Genomic DNA, 17182 nt, shown 5'->3' on the forward strand with positions numbered 1-17182 from the left:
CGATTTACAAGTTTTGACATATAAAAACGAGCAATTTAAATTTTTGATAGTGAAAACAATATTATATTGATAACGTGCAAATCGAATTTAAACTTTTTATGCAATTATAATACACACATATTTGGTGATGATACATTTACATATAGACCTTCTTATTTTTATCAAATGTATGGTATACATGGTTACAAAAATGGATTTTATATACCTTTAATTATTGCTTTTTTCCCCTCAATATCATTTGATTGCTACCTAGCAATGTGGAATTTTATATGTGAATTATGTATGAAGGAAATTCAACAACCGTTTAATCCAATATCAATGCATCTAGATTTTGAAATTGCTGCTCACCAAGCTTTCAGAAACGTATTTAACAATAGTACCATAAAGGCATGTAGATTTCACTTGGGTCAGTCTTGGTATCGGAAGATAAATTCTATTACAGATCTGAAAAAGTTTTATAATGATCAGTCTTCCGATATAGCCAAATGGTTAACAATGTTCTTTGGATTACCATTTTTACCGTCGAATGAAGTCGAAGCTGCTTTTTTCGATATTCAAAATTTAACACCCGATTTTAATTTATCATGCTTATCAGAATTTTGGACTATATATTGTATAATTATATTATTATTGGGTGTAAATTTCCACCATCAATAGGGCTGAACCTCCTTCTGAAGCTACACGGACAACAAATTGTGCCGAGTCCACAAACATTTTAATGCACAATATTATTCACCTCATCCTCCAATTACTAATGTTATCGAAAATTTAAAACTAATTCAAGTGGAAACTTATTTGAAAATAAAGGAAGTTAATAAAGGCACAGTGAAACCTAAACGAAATGAGGAAAAGGAACGTATAGAATATGCATGTACAACTTCGACAGAATATGAAATAAAAAAAAAACCAAAGTACAATATTTAAAAAAAATTGCTTATAAATTTGGAGGGATTGACTTATCATAAAAATATTTTTTATATACTTTTTTTTTTATTATATTTCACCTAATATATCAACCTAACCTATCACAACGGCAACATAGCATACGAAATGGGCGCATATGGGCTATAAATCAGCAGGTAGTACCTTATCTTTCGGGCGCATCTGTCTATATCCCTCGGGGTGCAAATAGGCTGTAGCCCAATTTTCAAATTAATATAATTAAAAATTATTAATTAGCTTTAATTTAAGAAGAAAAAAAACGAGTTATTTGTATGTTATAAAAGTTCTTTTATTGAAAAGATCAATGTAATTATTTTTTTCTATTAATAACTCAAGTTTAAACAGTCTGTTTTAGTAAATAAAGTATACAGACATACACGCTAGTGCACAAGTCTACTTTTCGTTTGCATTTGTATTAAAAATTGTTTATACTTGGTGACTAATCGTACTGATAACTGGTAAGAACGGAAATAGTATCCCTCTGACCTTATTTACACAAACATTATTTGACGTAGACGGTTAACTTATGATACTTCGTTTGGAAACAGTAAAAAAAAAATCGATTGTAATTTTAAAGATTTAAACTTATAACCATTGAAAAGATACTATACTATTTTAGAATAATATCACCTATGATCTCGTTTAAATGTAATATTAAAATATTGGCGGCTAATATATAGGTATTAGCTATAAGCTACAACTATTTTATCATAACGTTATACGTAAAATATTCCAAGATTTAAAAAGTGTCTTGTGCAGAGATAGCCAATATACCTGAATAGATTTGATTTGTCTACATGAGATTGATTTTGCAAATTTTTAAATTAAGTGTTGGTTGATATAGAACATAACCTAATTGATCTAGGTTATGAGGAATCTTGATTAAGATTTGATAGTTATTTAACAATGTGAACAAATCGACTTTGATAAACTTCGTGAAAGTTTATATTTATTTTCAGAAATTATCACGTATCACTAGGCCAACCGAGACGATTGAAAAAAATTAGTTATTATGGGTTTTTGTAAAAAAACCTGGTCAGTATGTTCAATAGACTTAAACAATTTAAGAAAAGATTTTTAACAAGCATACTTAATACAAGACACACGCCGTTGATAAACTATAAAAGTAATACTTTAATTTCATACAAAAAAGAGTTAAATATAATTTAGATTACTTTTTATTAATTATGTTTAAATATGAAATACAAACGGCATAATTTTGATATTGTTATACTGATTAGTTATTACCTAGTTACATATTAATGGTTAAGTATTTCAACGATTTTAGCATACTTGAATCTAGGACCTAGGACCAATTAATTAATTTTAAACTTACCACTAACATATTATAATATAAGTGTGTACGTGTAAGTGTATGGGTGTATTTGTTTAAAAGATTTATAATTAAAAATATAAACATGTTTTTACTGTTTTTAATCAGTGTATAATTATAAAAGGAATGCTATTGTGCAACCAATTTTCAAAAAGGTCAACCCACTGTAATAATGTTTATTGTTTAGTATGACTTGGCCATTTAAAAAAAATTACCATAGTATGATATAAATACGACGACATTCGATGGTGAACCACCAATATTCATATGATGCTCAAATGACAAAATTAACGTTGGCTGGAGAGAAACTGCAAACTGCATAAAAATAATAATTATGAAAACAACTATTTATCAAAATATTTTAATTTAATGGAAAATCCTTAAGACTATAGTTTTTATTCATTTTTAAATATAATTCATAAATTTTTGTCATAAGTCTTACACAATAAATTTAAATAAAAATTTTAAGATACAATAAAAAAATTTTGTATTTACATTTTAAGGCATATTAATATCAACAACAAAATAAGACTTAAATTGAAAGTATGTGAATAATTTATGTACAATGGGTTCGACAAATAGAAAAAAAATGCAAAATCTTCTATTGACTTTTTTTTTTGTTTTAATACCCTGTGTGTGAATTTGTTAAACTATCTACATTGATGAATTTATCCTGACATTAAAGTACCGCCATAAAAATAAATAATTGAACAGTAAGAAAAAAAAATTAAAACAAAAACACACAAATTTCCAGTCTTCACAGCACACTTGCATGATGCATGTCAAAAAGTCATCAATGTTAAAACTTAAAACATTGATTCTATTCGATACACGTGTGTGCAAATGTGATTTTAGAATACATAAAAATACTTATAATATAATATATAATACGTATTGGCTATGAACTCTCCATACAAAAATGATGTCATGGTCAATTTGGGCAAAATTTATCGTAAACAACAATAGTTTTAGTAATAATAATAGTTAATAATAATAATTATATCGATAATTATAGCAATAATAATAATAAAAATAATAATAATAATGATAATGAACGAGAAATAAGTCATTAAAAAACGTTCGAATACTCGTCGATGGGTGCATAATTTCTGAGAACCCGGATGCACTCTGGTATAATAATATTACAGTTTCACAACATCAACAATCAGTAGATGTATTCGCATGTCTTCGTTGGTCTCCCCATGCAATTGAACGCACTTTTGAACGATTCTGAATGTTCAGATATCGTTTTTAATCTGTAAAAAAAGTAACACAAACATAAAAAATAATTTGATTGTTAATTTATTAATAAACGGAAAAAAAGCCAACGCGCAACTCTGAACGCCTTACATAATGCCATCTCACATACACAATATGTTGCCTATATGAAACGCCGTGTATTTCTCTTATTCTGTGACGTCCAACGCACAACATTTATAAATACATAATAACACTATTATACTTACAAAAGAGATTCATCAGACATCAAGTTGTACATGGTGTCCAAATCTTGTTGTTGTGGAGATTTGATTGTGCACAGAGACTGTAACGAAAAATCCATGAATATTGTTATTATAAAATTGGCATATTGTATAATAATATTATCATGTGAAAAGTATACAGACATTATATAAAAGCCACTCCTTATAATTTAAAACTTGGATGTAAAGTATCATACTCAGAGTACGGTTATTGTGAGAACTAATGACATGTCACCAACTAATTTTAATTTAATTTAATTTAATTTAACAGGTCATTAATAGACTTAATAGATCATTGAATATACACTCTTGCAGAAGCGCGTTGAGATTAACTAGGGATTAATATTTAAGAATATTTCAAAAATCTAATTGTTTGTTGTCTGAATAGATTTCACGCCATTATTGTAATGCTAATATCCTTACTTGTGCGTATCCTATGAAGAACAGCGCGTCGTATTCATAGGACTCCATGGCCGGTTGATGGTAATGTGGTTCAGTTTGCGTTTTTTTCGTTAAGCTCTGTAAAAACAAGACATTAAATAATATTATTATCATCGCGGTTTTAAACTAAGTTTAAAATAATTAATTTATGTTGGTTCACGAAATATACCTCGCTAAGCATTACCATTTTTCAAAAGGCGATAATGGTGAGGGAAACAGTTGTACTTAATACTTATACTATTACAATAAATAATAGAAAATTATTTTAAGACCTAAAATGTATGGTTTATACTTTATAGTGATGATCGAATATTAACGCTGAAGAGAGATAAGGTTAAAAATCCAATAGTTTATATAAATACGTCTACGAGCAATTTTATGATCGCTGTATAGATATCTAAGAAATTTCGTACAAAATAAATAACAAAAAAAAATATACAACATTATATCGTCACACGTATACAAAGGCACTAAACTACTTTAATGTCGATTTACGATCAATAGATTCGTGAAGGCCAATCTCTCATAGGCAAGTAACGTCAATGGACTATGGACGGTTTACGATTATGAGTTATGATAATATAAGTCGCTGTGACATAAATAATAAATATCACTATCACACATCACTATTATCTGATAAACATACCTGCAGGGCAAACCGAACACTCGATACTGATAACATTGCTGTCAGCACTGTGTTGTTAACGAAATCCACCTGTTGGTCCTTTAGGAATTGACCGAAGCAAGAGCGGGCCTCAATGGTGGCGCCGATACTTCGGTTGACGGCCGCCGAGTGGGCTTGCAACAATACTCCGTCTGTGCCGTGAGCCACTCCCGGTGGATACACGCTGGACAGAATGGCTGAGCTGATTTCTACACCCAAACCTCCATACAACAAAGCCCTGTGAAATAGAAGAGGCGTTAGTCCCAAGATGGATTTACAATCAATTTTAAATTAATATACAGTTTTATGAACACACACATATATTTTATATTTTTTTGGACTTACTCAGGATAACCAGTCTCGAAATAAGGCGGGGATAGCAACGACAGAGGAACGATTACTTTGTTATTGGCTACGTTGTATGTGACTTTTGGATCTTCAGATACCAAGTCATCCAACCACCTGCGACAAATAGAATGACGGAACGTTAAAAAATACTCTGATAATATATACAAAATAATATTATAAGCATAATGTCACCAATATTTTCTGTTGAATGGTCGTAAAACAAAAACTTGTTAACAATATAATATCTAATTTTTTATACATTTTATGCTAAAACGCTTATTCAATTTACTATTAAAAATATTTATGAATTAGGTACCTATACTAAAATAATATGTTCAAATGATTAGAATTAGTACAACGTTACTTGATGATAAATGATCGTTTTTTAAAAATGTACCTATCTATTAAATTAAAATACATTACCAATATCAACATGTATGTAACATTTTAACAATAATTAATAATACCCTATAGCCGGGCAAAGTTCTCTTAGTGAGGCTCATTATTTCTCGGTAAAAAACAAACGTAATGGCATGAACAGTATAACCATTTTGATATTATTATATAAAACTTACCCATATTCTTCTTTCTTGGATTTAAGTTTGATCTGTGAATAATCTTTAATGAATGATACGGCGTAATTTACGTTTTGGAAAAAGTCAAGCTTTTGAATTGGCAATTGGCTGTAGAATTGATTTACGTAATTCTCTTGGAGCATATTTTCTGGTAATCCGATTTGTACTGTCAATGAGTTCAACTAAAACGGAAATGGGTAAACAATAAGCTTACTAACCAATCTGAATAATTTTAAAGGTATAAACTATTACCTTGTTGAATACGTGATCACTCAACTCGGGTCCTAAGTCTTGGTTTTTTTTTACGTTTGATATAATCGACTCTTTAATGTTCTCAAAAACGTCTTTCACTACTGCTACAACGTCAGCCTTTTTTTCGATGTGCGGTTCCAGCGTAGCGGTTATACCGAATCCCATAAATTTTTGCAACAGAGAAACGCAAATCTCCCATCTAGGTGGCAAATCTTTCTCGCCCGTAAGCTCAGCTGTGTAAATTTTGACAATTTCCCTAAACTTGACAGACAAATATGGGACATAAGCTTCAGCCATTTTCCACATGAAATAGTCGTTTAGTCCACTGTTTGAAAAACACAATTACAGTATTTTGTTAGAAACGAAGTTATAGGAATGCACGATGTCGAAAAACTAACCTGCGGTCTGACGACGATATCAGATTAGATAAGTTACTGAAATAAGTAGGTGACACAACCGAAACGAACGTGTCGTCGCCAATATTACTTTCTGGAAACTTTGATTGCAAGATGTCTAAAAGCGGAATCTACAACGAGGAACGAAATCAAAATCAATTTATAATATACACAAAACAAAAAATAAGTAATACAATGTGTAGGTATATGGACCACTACATATTATGTTTGTATATTATGATATAATATCTTCGTACCATTCCAGCGATTTCTTTCAGTTTAGACAACTTGAATCGTCGGTGAGAATGAAATGGATCCTCTTGTTTGCTAGCTGGCGTTATTTCCGCGATACGTTTCTCGTAGTGGAACATGTCGTTGCTGAATATCGATGCGTCACCACTGGTGGCGCCCAGTAATTGTGATACGTCCACCATATACTGTTTGTACGCGGTCACAATCTGCAAATAATCATCGAAGCACGTATTTATAGTACAATACATTTGTAATCTAATTCTTATTAAGATTATTATTATTGTTGTGTTATAATTATTATCTTTAATGTGCACACAAACTTACTTTATTCTCTTGCTGCCTATAATAATACCTTCGGTCAGGCAAGCCTAGTCCTGCTGGAGATATCTGAAATAGTGAAATCATTCCGCATTTTATAAGACAACCAACTAGAGTAACGATATAATAATAACACTGATAATAATACCTGAATTATGTTTTGGCCTGAAACCTTATCGTCAGGAACAACGTCTATCTTAAAAAACGGACTCACGCTGTATTTGGAGTGCAATTGTACAATGGTACTAGTCACGTCCCACTCATGAACGTTAAAATCTTTTAATACATGCCAACCACCTAATGTATATTACGAACATAATTGAATAATATTATATTGTTAAGTACACATAAAAATAAAAATTCAGATTGGACCACCCAAGAGATGAGGAACAAAACATACCTAGGATAGTACTAATAATCTTCTTTAAAGGTTTTCCTTCATCTGTTTCGATATTATCCAGGTTCATGCATGATTCGTAGAAATGCTTCATCTTCCAGTTCAACGAGGTGGAACTGGCAACGTTTCTCAACGTAACAACCATGTTCCTGATCTTTATTTTTTCTATACAAATTCAATAAGTATAGTTTAAATTTCAATATTTATTTTACAATGTATGATATTTCTAACACGTATGATATGCACTCGATGTACTTACGATCTTGTTGAATGCGTTTTTTCAAACTCCACGAACTCATGTACGCCGGCAAGTCGTTGGTTTGCAGCCATCCTCCACAAGAGTATTCTCTAAAATTTTCGCACGGCTGTTGAGTAAAGTTAATTTTGGGTAGAACCTTTAAACAAAAATGTATATAACATTAATATCACAAGCACAATATATATATATATATATATATGTTTAAAATTTAAACGTAAAGTTACAAAGAGTTTCCTGTAGTTATCCGGTTACGGATCGTTAACTCTACGCTTTATTGCTTTAATTCGATTTCAAAACCTAAAGAAACGTCATGGGCGTTGTAGAACATCATACGAACCGCAATAACATCTAAACATTATTACAAAAGTGTTGTAGACCATTTTTTTTATTTATATATAAACAGACTACAGATGACCTACAACGATCATTTAGCTCTGGATATAAATTATATCATTTTAGGTTTGGTTCATTGTTACCATACCTTGATACCTAAACAATAGATAGGTATAGAATTCATGTTGGACACGACACACACCACAACAGTCATTATAAAAATATATACTGACTGAGTACATTAGGTATTACGACAAAGCACAAATTAGATTTATACCTAGTCATATTTCATTATATCGATCGATTACATTTTAGGTTTTTATATACGGCCCGATTTAGGATTTTGGCTGTGGTACACACCGGTTTTGATAATAATATAGCGTCCCGGTGTCCCGATAAAGTGTTTCGGGACGAAAAATTGTTACGGAATTAAACTTCAATAATTTATGTTAAAATTTTGGCTTTTACTAAGCATTTCTATAGTAGAAAACAATATTGTTTTGATCAATGATAAAACAATGAAGTTTATTACTTGAATGACTTGCGAAATCTATTCTAAAATTATTTTCCCGGCTTGTAGATGAGTGATTATCAATACTGGCATTTTAATTTCCTGTTTCCACACGACAATTTTTTATCTCTAATTGATAATTTGTCGGTTATGCATTCTGATTTGTAACTTTTAATTTTTACCTCATAAACGTAGTCGTAGAGTGCTTACCACTGACCAGTATGTGTGATATTCCAGTTACGAAAAAATATTATGTTAAAAATATTGGTGATTAACCGTGGAGGAGTTGTAAAATTGTTTCCAGTAAAATTAATACGAACAATTGTTGTCCCAGTTTAAGCAAAATAAAATATGGCAACTCTAGATTTATTAGAATTCACTGCATAAAACTTTCTAACAAATTACAAGTGCTAATAATATTTTGTAGATACGTCATACAGTACATTTTATCATATTATATTATTATTTAATATCACGTTTTAATAAATATTAAATATTATTATAATTTATAATCACTAACATTGTCCGGTGATCAGGCGTATATTGTAGAAATTAGTATTTAGTAAGCTATTCAAAATTACTAGAGACCCTTTCAGACAGCTTAAATAAGTATACGTAAGCAATTTCGAAAGAAAAAAACATATAAATTGATCAAAAGTAAATATTTTACTGTTTCCTGGACCCGGTAGGTATACTCTCGTCATTTTTAAAACGTAGCCACAATTATAATGGTATAAATTATTCATGTATACCCACCTTTAATGGAATCGGTCATCAACGCCCACTCAGAAAACCTTATTTCCATTCTACCTGTTGCGCGTATATTGAGAGTCTTATGAATGAGTTCGAATAATCCATACAGTAGTAGATAAAGTAGGTACCGGTAACATAAGGTACTAGGATCTCCTGCACTTTTATTATAATATGTGCAAAACCTGGTCACAAAAACGCATACACACCCATGCACAGATGCATTACCTATTGCCTTTGTTTAAATTTTACGCATGTTTATTACTAAATATTGGTAAAACATTTTAGTAAATACCTTGATACTGGTATATTAGCATATTGGGTCGTTTTTTCAAAAATAAATAAAATTACGGTATTTAGTGAAATTCGAACTTTATGAAAACATCGGGAGTATAATCAATAACGAGGAAACAACATCGTAGATGAATATTGTAAAAATTAGCGTCATCTGCGTTGTAAACAGACCGGTGTAGACGCAGCTTCCTCCATGCACGCACGCAGACCACTATCCACTATAATAGTATGTGCGGCTCATGATAAAAGAGGTTTTCGATACGGACGAGAGGCGTTCCGGTCCACCTAACGTCAAACGACCGTCGAGACAAAAATAAACGCTGCATCACTGTCGTCCGTGCAGCTCGTCACGAAATAATCACGATATGTTAATATATATTCCGCGTGTGCATGATTTAGGTATTTTTAATTTTATTTTTTTACCCCGAAAACCTCAATGCGTAACCCCTATGAGGGATTAATGAACCGTGTTGGCGTTCAATCGAAGTGGGCTAGGCGAGCGGTTTTTTCGTCGTCACCCGGGCCTCGCCCTCGGATCCGGACGACGTGTTACTGCTGCAGCACTGTAGCAGTACGATGGTATTAATGATAATGATAATAATAATAATAATAATAATAATATACGTTGCATAGGTCGTAAAAAATGCACAGGAGTGCCACTCTCAGATAGAGCACGCGCGCCCCATAAACGGCTATATATATATATATATAAATGTATAAATTCACGGCCAGATATATAAAATATTTCGTTTCGTTTCAAGTCCTCGTAACACAGTCCGGGTGCACAACAAAATGATACGATATTATTATACTCGTATACTTTCACTAGGAGGTCGTGGCCGCGTTCGACAATAGGCAAGGTTAAGGACGCACACGCTACACATTATAATATTATGTTCTCCATGGGTAATCTTATACCCTGCATAATATAATATATATACCTGTACATGGCTGTACCAAGAGAGTGTTTTCATATAATTGAATTCGTCACAGATATATAGGCCTCCGCTCGGCCGATGAGTGGTCTCGTCCAGCGAGTCCGTCTCACGTCGATGTATATAAGCAAACGATATACCATCTACGGAGATCTACCCACGTGACACACAGTAGTCAATACCTAATAATAATAACATCACGTCGTTGATAGCGGTCAGGTGTTGTGTCGTACGGTGCATGTTGAGTATATACAATGTATATATTATACATACGTAGGATTTACCGCGTATTCCTCTATTTTGGCGGTTGTATTTTTTTATCTCTTCGGTGCTAATCGACCTCCATTGACTTGAAAGCTCTCGCCACCGGCACAACCATTTATTATGATATACAATTTTTGTGTAATATCATCCTGCCTTTGGCGAAATATAGTAGGTACATAGTACCCTATACGTTCGTACGTATATTATGTACACATGATATAAACAACATAAGGATATAACTGCGGAAATACGAGATCGGAAACAGCATAACGACTGTAGCGTTTCGAATCCTGTGTATTAAACACATATTATGTGACGGTGTTTCCCCCTAAATCATGTATATTATGCAGCATAAATAATATTATATTATATTGTCAAGAATCGCCCGCGTATCCGACCGACAGAGTTACACCACGTGCACACGCGCAATGTTGTACTCCAAACATTGATAAAATATCGCACTGTCAGTACAATAAGGCCATAACTAAAAAAAAAGCAAATGTTCAGGAAATCAATATGAAAATTTAGAATAAAATGATAATTTTTTCATCAAATAAAAAATAATGTTCAGGGTTAAGATACATATTTATAATTTTGTTGTGATTATAATCAAGTGATTTTTATCCTTGTAAATATCTTTATTTTTGTATGATTTTAACTTAAAAGAACAAAAATTGAAAATTTTCTAGTTATTACATTATTGCACTACCTTTTAAATTGATTTTCATATTATTTTGGCCATAAACAAAATGTATGAAGCATTAAAAATTATGATTTAACTAATATAATTATATTATTAAATACGTTGATGTTGACTCTAAAAAACACTTAAACTGCAAAATAATATAATATTTAATATTTAGTTTATAAAATGAACAGCTGCAGTCTCTTAAATATTTGATTATTTTTTTTAACAATAATAACATCGAATTACAACAATTTTTATATTAAATTATTACAAAATAATATTATAATTTTAAAATTATAATAATAATATAATTTTTGTATTAAATAAAAAATAAATAACATCTCTTCTGTCGCTTAGTTTCCTTATTATTCAAAGTAAATCATTTTTCCTTAATTTACCAATATTTTCTGCTGTGGTTGAAAATTAATCATCTTAGAGAGAAGAATTATTATTATTTCTACTTATAGTAGTCTCTTACAAAATATTTTAATAATGTAGGTATATATTTTGTAAAATACAAGTTGTACTATGTATAATTAATTATTGAGTAATACTGTTTTACTCGATTTTCCTTTATGTTTATGCTCTTTTAGGTGTTTAAATAGATATTTTTGCATCACACTAACTTAAAAGTGTTTTAACTCTACCATTAGAAGTCATTATAGTTATTATAATAATACAAAAATATACACAATTTAAAAACTATGAATTAGACTAATAGAGTATGACTACAGTATAAATGAGTGTAAGAAATTAATAAATTAATGATAATAATATTTTATTATTATTATTGTTATAAACACGGTTATCTACACGGTGTAGATAACCGTGATTATAACGAATGTTATTATCTCAATATGCAGCGTTATAGATCTGAAAGTTTGATTGTTTTAAGTAGCAAAAGCGCGATATTTTAATATATATTTTTATTTTTTTTATTAAGTTTAAATTTATACATACATAAAACTATAAAAGTACTGGGCCCCTCTGAGAGAACTCGTGTGGGGGCAAAAAATATGGTCTTATTGTTCTGACCCTATGAACTTGTTTCAGTAAACCAGCATATTTCGTTTTACGACCAAAGAGGTAGATGACTACCAAAAAAAAAACAACAGAAAAACTACAAATTCATAGACACCATAAACACAAATTTCAAGTTGTGGCCTTATTGTACTTAATAAAATATACTCGGATAATTGCAAACCAAAATATTTTCAAATCATACAAACCCAGCAAATTTATATATTCGCTCTTAAAAAAACAGAATTATACGAAAATTCGAGCAGGAGTTTATATTAAAATTGTATAACAAACACAACTGATGGAGCAAAGAAATATCACCAATAATAATTATCAATATATATATATATATATAGGTATATATTAGTATTATTATAATAGCTTCGATATTTTACTCATAAAAAAACGATAAAATTCCTTTAATTTGTATTGACAATCAAGGACAGAATAGAAAAGACATACAATGCATTCAATTCTATTTTTCTTTGATATAATTATTGTTTTTTGTTTTTTTGAAAGTACATACAAGTTTTAAAAGATATCTTAAACAAACTATATACATAATTTAATTCTCTTATTAATACAAATAACCATATATTTCTATGTTATAAAGATGACATGAAAAAGTACAATTAGCCTAAACACACAGTTGCGTACTATCAGTGGAATGTTTTTATTGTATTATGTTATATGTATAGAATATAGATGTATACAAATGTATTAAATTATTTGATATACATATAGGCACACATAAATTCTTTATATAACCCCTTACATTGAAAATAATATCTGTATACGTTTTATAGTTTTCACGTTTATCGTATTAGGTACTTATATTATTATTTTTAACTATTAGGTACATATCATTGTGATTTTATGAATCAATATTTTCAACGTCACGCAGTGTGTCTAATATATATCTACTGAATTCTCCAACCATTTGTAATAAATAAACTACAATTATAAGACAATTTTTTATCTGATTATTTATTGATTATTGTTTTAAGTTTTAACCATACGTCACCAAAACATGTCAATGCAACAATGCGTGATATAGCGAAATTAAATTTAAAAATGCTAGTTTCCAATTGCAGGACCTCGTGAAGTCATGTATCGCATGATGACAGCGTATGAGATAATTATAACTATAGATACGTATGTACTTGGAACTCTACGATAAACCACAAATATTTCGTCGCACAATACATGTCGCACAGTACCCATATCAATACACCACAATACTTCACTTCAAACTGATTAACCAGTATTATTCAATACATTCAATATATTAGTTTCTTGTTGATAAAATGTTTTTACACAAAAACAATTCACAATTGGTAAATTATAACATATTAAACGAATATGGGATTTTAAACGGTCTCTTCGATACTAATATATAATTTGTTTTCGTAACTAAATAGTATAGAGCAGCATTTGTTTTGCAACAGTTGGAATCTTATTAGCACGAATATTTACTGCAATTATTGATGATAGAGTACTTAAAATTGCAAGTGCAAAGGCATTAATAATATACTATATAAATCCAGAGTGCATCACAAGAAATTTGAATTTATAGATATAGGTATATATATAGTATATACAGACACTAAACTCACGGGAACAGAATAATCGACGAAAATGAATATAAATTTCCAATGGAACAGCAGCTAGTGTCTGTCCCATCTCGTTATCATCATTTCAAACTCGTCTCGCAATCTCCCATGCTTGATTTCATACGAAAATACCATAAATTCAGTACAGGATATTTGGTGGATATATCAAATATAATAGTATTACACGTAAAACGAAACAATCGAATACGTTCGTTTGTTTTGTGTGGAGTTCTCCACGTATAAGACTTTTGGGCGGGGGTGAGGGAGACGATAGGTTTGAGAACCATTGCGAATAAAGTATACTGTACGAGTGTCGGTTATGGCGTAGTGGGAAAGGAGAAGAGGAAACCAGTCGAGAATAATGTGGACACGTACGACGTACCGCTAAATATTACGTCTCTCTCTCACATATACACACCAACTGAATCTCTCTCTCTCTGCCATGCAACTGACCCTCTGGCTGGACAGCCACCGAGTATCTGGTCCGACAGTCTCCCTGCGCACAAGAATGTGCGTGCTCCACAGCACACAACATACACTAACACAAACGCAAGCATTAAAATTCTAAGACACACATACACACACATGCACCGAGATCAAACCGAGATTAAACCTCGTCGGCGGACGGAAAACTAAAATAATACGGCGACACACACAGGAGAATAATTATAATATTATATCTCGTAGTTGTGAAACAATAGTACGTCACGATGCTTGATGCTATAAAGGCATACCTGTTGCGCGCGTACATAGTACGACGTACAACATCATGTGTACCTACATCTGGTTCCCGTGCGTGTTGCGGAGGTAGACGACCCGAAAAATGTTTCCTACCGACAACGGTTGTGTGGCAGATATCCGGCAAGTGTGAGTATTCGAATAGGCCACCGAAAAAGTAATCACCCTTATTTTTATTTTTTTTTGTGGTTTAGAAATATCAATATAGGTATAGTGCCGATAATGAAATAACATACTATAGTGATGCACATAAAATAGGTATAGCACGTATATATTACGTATACCTATATAGTATATATATTATATTATCACTAATATATAATATTACATTTCTCGTAACTACTATTATAATAGAACTATATATACTATATTATATGTAGGATACGACCGCGGCGAATACGAACATTACACAATTTGTTATAATGCCCTCGTAAAATCCATTTGACGATGGGCTGCTAGTTACACCTTACACGAGATTTTCTAAGAACCGGTTGGCGCTCAGACTAAATACCATATAGTATACACTATATACATGTTAAATTTACGATTATAATATGGAATCGGACACCCGTAGTTTGGGAAATCGTAATGTAGTTCATGCGGCGGACGGCTGCAATAAATCCAAAAAGCCATATTTCAACGGGTCCATACCGACCTATTGTATACGCACTCCGGGTCTAGCGGTAGAAATGGCTGTATGTAAGTATTCATCAAAGACATATTACCTAAAATTGTATGCTGAACAACTCACCCGTCCGATTTAAACGAAAATAACATGAAATTATAACAAAACATCGATTTCAAAAAAAAAAATATAAATACCATTATACAACCCAAAACTATAAAATACGAAGACGATTAGGTATGTATTTTTATACCCGCGACCCCAAACATTTAAAACCATATTGAGAAAATAAAAATACAACTTGTCTTTCAATTTTCACACGATAAATTCGAACGACGGTTACCTTCAATTAATTTTCTTATATTGAAATGTTGAGGTGTACATATAATATATATATACTTATTGTATTTGTTGATACATGCATGAGCACATCAGTATTATGTATACAAGTGTATGTAATTATTACTATTTACGTGTGACAAAAATATAATATACAAACCAACGTGTTATAAACAAGTTACATTTTTACTAAAATAAGAACATTTAACTCCTAAACAGTGGTATTAATTTGTCTAATGTCTTAAATGTTGCTAGTGTAGAACACATCACACATTCTATATACCGTGACCCCAATCCCTTTTTACCACTTAACATCAATCTTCCCAAATCCCCTATTTTAATATTTAGATATAATTTAAGTGTCATAAATAATTGATTAATTCATCAATCATTCTACATATTTTTCCCCTATTATAACTATAACCTCAACTATAACAATATATTACAAAATCATTTTTGTTTTTCCCGGGGTTTGCGTCCAGCACAGTATCACCACCCAAAAATACACCACTGCAGGATGACGACTTATAACAAGATTCCAATATAATATATTATTATAAGTACCCACAAAGGTATTACTTTAAAAATTAATTTACGTTTTAAAATGCTTACCTACCTACACAACATATAAAATATGATTTGAAAATTGATGTCGATTTCGGGGTAGTATGAAAACTCACTTCATAACTGAAGACACTATATAAGCAATTTGTCGGTGAATTTTGTGCCTTGTGTTATAATATATATGTAAGTTTACACACGTCACACTTGCACATAAACTTATATTTTCACAAGTTTGTGATAATACAGTGTATGTGCGTACATATTACATTTAACGTTTTTATTTGTGAGCAAACACAAATTTCGTTCGCGTTTGCTCGATCTGTTAAAATATCCAGTGTCGACAATGCACATGCAATGGCAGTGAAAAGTTATACGCTCACTACAAAGTCTTCGGAGTGAGCAGCAACGCATCTGAGGCGACATCGGATCGCCTATTATTCATGGTGCAAACACTATAATGTGCATAGGTTAGGCAGGTAGATAAGTACGACATAGTATACTAATATTAATTATTACATTTATTGTTAACATATAATAATATCTTCGTATCGTCTGTCCCTCGCATGCTCACAACGTTGTGGATGGTCTTAAAAACTGTACAGCCTACTGTAATCTTATCTACTTGCGTGCGCTCTACAATGCTGTGGGATATCGTATCGTTTAAAATAGTTAAATATTTTTCTTTCAAATGTTACTTTTATGTACCTACTATTCTGTGTTTCAGCAGTTGCAGTGTGGCAAAGTAGGTATACTCGCATATTATAATATTACATAGAAGGACTACTGAGATGTAAGAAAAAAATTGTACACACGAGCTTCTTAGAGTGCCATACATAAATACGAGTATGTAT

The 17182-nt window shown here is 31.2% G+C and overlaps 1 protein-coding gene across 1 annotated transcript in view; it reads right to left on the reverse strand.

The window, feature by feature from the left end:
- Positions 1 to 2620: 2620 nt before the first annotated feature.
- LOC132941352 (endothelin-converting enzyme 2-like) overlaps positions 2621 to 17182 on the reverse strand; it is a 29206-nt gene continuing 14644 nt past the window's right edge. Inside the window, exons 2-14 of the mRNA XM_061009368.1 lie at positions 7658 to 7793; positions 7402 to 7563; positions 7150 to 7298; positions 7008 to 7070; positions 6689 to 6889; positions 6435 to 6562; positions 6037 to 6361; positions 5785 to 5966; positions 5207 to 5323; positions 4844 to 5099; positions 4180 to 4275; positions 3742 to 3818; positions 2621 to 3531 (exon numbers count right to left, since the gene is read on the reverse strand). Of these exons, the coding sequence (XP_060865351.1) occupies positions 3441 to 3531; positions 3742 to 3818; positions 4180 to 4275; positions 4844 to 5099; positions 5207 to 5323; positions 5785 to 5966; positions 6037 to 6361; positions 6435 to 6562; positions 6689 to 6889; positions 7008 to 7070; positions 7150 to 7298; positions 7402 to 7563; positions 7658 to 7793 (1983 nt within the window). The 3' untranslated portion in view covers positions 2621 to 3440. The remainder of the gene's footprint in view (positions 3532 to 3741; positions 3819 to 4179; positions 4276 to 4843; positions 5100 to 5206; positions 5324 to 5784; positions 5967 to 6036; positions 6362 to 6434; positions 6563 to 6688; positions 6890 to 7007; positions 7071 to 7149; positions 7299 to 7401; positions 7564 to 7657; positions 7794 to 17182) is intronic.

The sequence above is a fragment of the Metopolophium dirhodum genome, chromosome 3, assembly GCF_019925205.1.
Source record: "Metopolophium dirhodum isolate CAU chromosome 3, ASM1992520v1, whole genome shotgun sequence".
NCBI classification, from domain to species: Eukaryota; Metazoa; Arthropoda; class Insecta; order Hemiptera; family Aphididae; genus Metopolophium; species Metopolophium dirhodum.